This window comes from Motacilla alba, chromosome 2 (genome assembly GCF_015832195.1).
Source record: "Motacilla alba alba isolate MOTALB_02 chromosome 2, Motacilla_alba_V1.0_pri, whole genome shotgun sequence".
In the NCBI taxonomy this organism is placed as follows: domain Eukaryota; kingdom Metazoa; phylum Chordata; class Aves; order Passeriformes; family Motacillidae; genus Motacilla; species Motacilla alba.
The window spans coordinates 150,155,801-150,161,284 of record NC_052017.1 but is presented as its reverse complement, the minus strand read 5'-3'; the positions used below and the strand labels follow the sequence as shown (position 1 = coordinate 150,161,284).

At 48.6% G+C, this 5,484-nt stretch overlaps 1 protein-coding gene across 1 annotated transcript; it reads right to left on the bottom strand.

Moving 5' to 3' along the window:
• Positions 1–1,020: 1,020 nt before the first annotated feature.
• LOC119698224 (prostate stem cell antigen-like) lies at positions 1,021–5,216 on the bottom strand. The gene is made up of 3 exons (XM_038129917.1): positions 5,021–5,216; positions 2,619–2,723; positions 1,021–1,470 (listed from the first exon to the last, which is right to left on the bottom strand). Exons 1-3 carry the CDS (start codon positions 5,070–5,072, stop codon positions 1,259–1,261), a joined length of 369 nt encoding a protein of 122 aa, XP_037985845.1. The 5' UTR covers positions 5,073–5,216; the 3' UTR covers positions 1,021–1,258.
• Positions 5,217–5,484: the final 268 nt, after the last annotated feature.

Here is a 5,484-nt window from a genome sequence, read left to right as displayed (position 1 = left end):
AGTGACTCACGCCCCCCAGGGAAATGATTCCCTGTTATTTCAGCCAGTGGATCTTCACATCCTTGGCAGCTCCAGTAGGTTTCAAGGTGGAAGAAAGGAATTTGGGGCTCTTGGCCAATCTCCCTCCCCTTTTAATCCTCCAACCACTGCTGTCCTGACTTCACAGCTCCTTAAATCCTGTTCTCCCACCCAGGGCTTTCCCACATTCACTCTCTATGTTTTCCTCCTTGTTATTTTACCAAATCTCTTCACGTGGGTGTAGCTTGGAAAACACACCTGAGAGTTTCTCTCAGGCCTCTTTGTATGGAGCTTATCCTGCTGCCTTTGATCTCCAAATGCCAGGTGGAAACATCTGAGTTTATATCCATAAAACAAATCAGCTGGAGAAGGCGCGGAATCACTTTAGCCACAGAGAGAGGCTATTACTGGATATGAGAGATGTTAAAGAGTCTGCCTTGTACTCAGACACCTCATGGGTGTTGTTGAATCTCAAACCACTGGCCTTGGAACGCTGATCCAGCCTGTCCAGATCGCTCTGCAGAGCCTTCCTGCCCTCCGGCAGATCAACATCCCACCCAGTCTGCTGTCATCTGTGAACTTCCAGAGGGTGGTCTTGACCTCCTCATCCAGATCATCAATAGATATATTGGGCTGACCCCAGTACTGATCCCAGTGGGACACCACTGGTGGCCAGCCACCAGCTGGATGTGGCAGCATTCCCTACCACTCTGTAGCTGGAATCCAGCCAGTTTTTAACCCAGCCAAGTGTGCACATTCCCAAGCCTCGGGCTGCCAGTTTTTCCAGGAGAACATCATGAGAAGCAGCATCACAGGCTTCCCTGACCTCCAGGGAGATACATCTGCAGCCTTTCCCTCCTCCTCTGGGGAGGTTACCTCGTCATAAAAGGGACTTCAGGTCACATTGCACAGCAGTGACCTGGGCTGGACATTGGCCGTACATAAAACACCCACCTGCAGCTCTGCTGTGGGCAGAAATAGATGACTGAGTGATAGACACAGTTGGTGGAGAAATAACTTTATTTTAAGTGTTTTGCAGATAACATGAACACACATTTCCTTATCTGGTAGCACTGGAGCTTTGCAATAAGATTAAAGCAGAAGCCGTCATATGGCAAAGAGCTGCCATCAGCTCCCAGGGTGCTGGGCGCCCAACACACCCCACTGCTCCTGGTTACAATTCCTGTTATTAGAGGGGTGCTCTGAGACTTTCTGTGGTCATGGGAGGCATCTTTGCTCCTCAAAATTTGTTGTTGAGCATGGTCCAGAGCACTCCAGCTGCTATCCCTCCGGCCAGCCCATAGCTGGACCTCACACTGCCCGCGGCATTGACGTTGCAGAGGTCGCTGCTGCAGCAGGAGATGTTCCTGTTGCCCACGTTGAAGTCCTGGTAGGATGGTTCACACGAGGAGTCACATCCCTTGCTGATGATGCTGAAGAGCCCCACAACCCCTGGGAGGAAAGCAGGGCCATTGTTAGAAGGATTCAGTAAAAGCCAAGCCTTGAGGAACTGAAAAATGGGAGGCTCGTTCTGTGGGACAAAAATCGGAGTCACAGAATGGTTTGGGTGGGAAGGGACATTCAAGATCATCTCGTGCTCAGGGACACCTTCCACTAGGCCAGGCTGCTCCAAGCCCCGTCCAACCTGGCCTTGGACAATTCCAGGGATGGGGCAGCCACAGTTTCTTTGGGCCTCACCACCCTCAAAGTGAGGAATTTCTTCTTAATATCCCATCTAACCCTGCCCTGTCTCATGTGAAGCCCAATCCCAAACATCTTTGTTGCACGGAGCCTTTCAACACCCAGGAGATTATGGAAACATGGCTATTCCCATTTCAGATGGCACAGTTATTGTTTTATTCGTTTCTGAGAGGCACAGCCCATATTTTTAGACATTTTTGGCAACCACTGGTTACCAGCAGATTTTGACTTCCAGGAGATTTGACCCATTCTCCTCCAGGAGATCTAAAATCCATTCTGGGCATCAAATCTTTGCCACGTGCAATAAATAGCAAAGAATTCTACAACATCTTGGCTCTCCTGGATGTGAATGTCATGCATTTGCACATTCCCAACTGGGATAATTCCTACTGGACATGTCCCATCTACTGCCTGACAGAGAGAAGCTTAAATGTGGCACTGATGGGTTTTCTGCCCCAGGTCTAAGAGCAGCTCAGCTGTTGGCACAGATCTGGACAGGGCAAACCAGATCTAGAGCAGGAGGATGAAATCCTAGTTTTTCAAGTTTTCCCACAGACAAAAAGATGAAATTTTGTCATTTTCATTGATTTCACCTCAAATCTGCACCTCCTAACTTCACAACCAGGATGGACCAGGCTCAGCCCCTCCCATTCCAATTCATGTTTGCAAAAATTGCAAAAGAATTACCCATTGCCCTTGCAAGCAAATAATTTTTGGTGCTGTGAAAGGGAAATAAACCTAATTTTGCACAGGTGAAAGACATTTGCATGCTGAGGTTTGCTGGCCCAAACCACCTGGTGTGTCCAGACTGGGTGAGCCTGGATGGGACACCTGAGACTGGGAAGAGGTTTGGCTCCAACATCCCAACTAAGACATTTTCCACCCCTGCTTTTCCTTACGGATCACGTCTGTCTTGCACACGTTGCTCTCGCCACACGTCTTCACCGTCTGGCACTTGGAGTTGCTGAGCTGGGAGGTGCAGCTGTAGCACTGCAAAGATGAACCTGCAGGAGACCAGGAGGGATTAGGAGAGAAATCAGGGAATAATGGAATGGTTTATGTTGGAAGAGACTTTAAAATCATCAAGTTCCACCACTTTTTCGTGGGAAGGGACAACTTCCAGTTGATCAGGTTTCTCTGAGCCACATCCAAGCTGGATTTGGATACTTCCAGGGATGGGGCAGCCACAGCTTCCCTGGGCAGCCTGATCATTTTTTTTTTACCACTCTCATTAGAAAAAAAGTCTTAATTATAGTTAACCTAAATACACCCTCTTTTAGTTTTAAAAAATTACCCTTCATCCTATCCCAACAGGACGTCCTAAAAATTTATCCCCAGCTCTCCTGGAGCCTCTTTAGGCACTGAAAGGGGCTCTGAGGTCTCCCCAGTGTTTTCTCTTTTCCAGGGTGAGCACCCCCAGCTCTCCCAGCTCCAGAGGAGAGAGGGTCCAGCCCTCGGAGCATGGAGACCTCCATGGTCTCCTCTGGACTTGCTCCAGCAGCTCCTCGTCTTTCTAAGGCTGGACCCCAGAACTGGACCCAGCCCTGCAGGTGGGGAACAACTCTCCACCTCTCGTGTATCTTCAGTCTATCTAAAGCTCTACAGAGAATACAACCACTGGGAAACAGGACCATTCCTGGGGATCCTCAAAGGAAGGTATCTCCTCTGCTTTGGGAAAAAAAAGGGTTTTTTTCCTGTTTGGTTTTTTTTTTTTTTTTTTTTTTTTTTTTGTGGATAATAATATACCTGGTTGAGGTGGGAGTCAGGTTTGGCAGGTGCTGAAGATGTTTTGGATGTAGTCAGCGCAGTGAGGGAGCAAAAAGAGAGCAAAGGGACAGCAGGGCTTGAAGAGGATCATGGAATGGTTTGGGTTGGAAGGATCATTTAATCAGGGACACATCCCACTAGACCAGGTTTCTGCAAGCCCCATCTGACCTGGCCTTGAGTGAGGGATGAAGCAGGAATTTGCAAAGTCTCTTCCAGCCGCTTGTCTCAGTCCTTAACTTTTGACTCAGCCTTTCCATCACGCCCTCCTTGAAATCAAAGCGTGAATGGCTTTCACCTCTCTCTGACGACCCCTCATAAAAATGCCACTGCATAGGGGATGGAAATCAGTGCTGGCCACACCTGCTGGACTGCTCTGTGCATCCAGCAAAGGCAGGAAAAACCTGGCAGCTCCCAATCATCCAGCCCTGGTGAAAAATTATCCCCAGAGGAGCAAGATCGTGGTGTAATTACCTGTTCCTGTCACCTACTTGTGCCCCAGGGGGTGTCACTGGAGCCTTGCAAGTGTCAGTTAATAAATACTTTATATATACATATATATGTATGTATGTATGTATATATGTATTTCCTTGATCCCCATGACCACCAAACTTGCATCACAAAACCCCCAACTCAATGCCCTAACGCCTGAAATACTCTTTTAGGACACTGAAAAGCCCTATTTGGAAATTAGTGCTTGAAGGAATTAATTTGAGGCGCTCTGTCCAAGCCTCTCTGGTGTAAATGACTGAGGCAGTCACAGAGGTGAGCAGCCAACCCTCAGTTTGCCTGAGTGCTGCACTGTTCTCACACTGATCTGACTTCTAAGGCAATAAAAGTCAAATTCTGTGTGTTCTGATGGAAGCTGTCAGCCAGAAAGGTCTGTGGGCTGTGCAAGACCCTTCACAGCTTATTCCTTAAGCATCCTCTGCTGATTGAGAAGCTGCTTAAATTTGATTCTTCTCTTCTCTGGTAATAGGGAAAATCTGCTTAAAGCCCAACTTTTTTCTTCTCAGCGAGGCAATAAAAACCTGACATTATCTAAACCCCACCCATTCAGTCTATAAAATAACACATCATGGCATTTTTACTGTCCTACTAAAATTCTGGAAGTCTGGGCAGAGTCAGGGTCCACTTTTGAAGGAAAGAGTCAGAAAAAAAAGTTGGTGGAAAACTTTGCATAAATGTTGCAATTTTGATAGCCTGGGAAGAAGGAAAATAATCCTCCCATCCCATTTAGCCCCTCCCCTTCCCCCTTAACTGCATGGTCTGGCTGAAAAAAAAATTGAATTTTGATTAATTCAGGATTCAGGATTTATTTTTCCTGGAAGCTTCTCTCCCCAGCACTTGGAACCCACCATGCCCAGGTGGGATGTGCATTTTTCCCACTCAACACCCATCTGAAGGGAAATACCTTGGGATGACAATGTGCCAGCATCTCTCTCTTCCCTCATCACCAAACCTCACCACAAATCCTCCTTCCAGACGGAAAACCTGCAGGGAAGGATGGGGGGGCGGATCCTTTGTGGGGTCTTACCTGAGTCCACGCACAGGAGCGCTCCCAGCAGGAGCGCAAGGAAAGCCTTCATCTTGGAATAACCTGTCTTGGGGCTGCCTCTCTGGGTTGTTTCCTCCTGGGGCAGGTTATATATCCTGGGAGGCCGGGCGTGCCCTCGAGGTCATCCCTGAGAAGGCACCTGAGGGAGCTGCTGGCAGCACCAAGGGAGGGGTTGCTTTTTGCGTTGGGATATTTGTGTTTGGTGCCTCTCCTCTTTCCCTGCCACTCTCTGGGCACCCCTCCACCCCTGCCTTCCCTCCTACCCTTGGGCAAAGTGCTCACAGGAGTGGAAAAAGCCCCAGATTCTTCCCTCCTACCCTTGGGCAAAGTGCTCACAGGAGTGGAAAAAGCCCCAAATTCTTCCGAACAAGGCTGGCCTTATGCGTTTCTTCAGAGCCACTGAGGCTGCAGTGGCACCCTGTGAACGAGGCTCTCCACCCCCG

Excerpts from the sequence above, each read along its gene's own strand:
- LOC119698224 (XM_038129917.1), bottom strand. The coding sequence starts at position 5,072 with ATGAAGGCTTTCCTTGCGCTCCTGCTGGGAGCGCTCCTGTGCGTGGAC. Across the intron at positions 2,724-5,020 it reads GCTCCTGTGCGTGGACTCAG|GTTCATCTTTGCAGTGCTAC; the intron begins GTAAGACCCCAC and ends GGTCTCCTGCAG. Across the intron at positions 1,471-2,618 it reads GTGCAAGACAGACGTGATCC|GGGTTGTGGGGCTCTTCAGC; the intron begins GTAAGGAAAAGC and ends CTTTCCTCCCAG.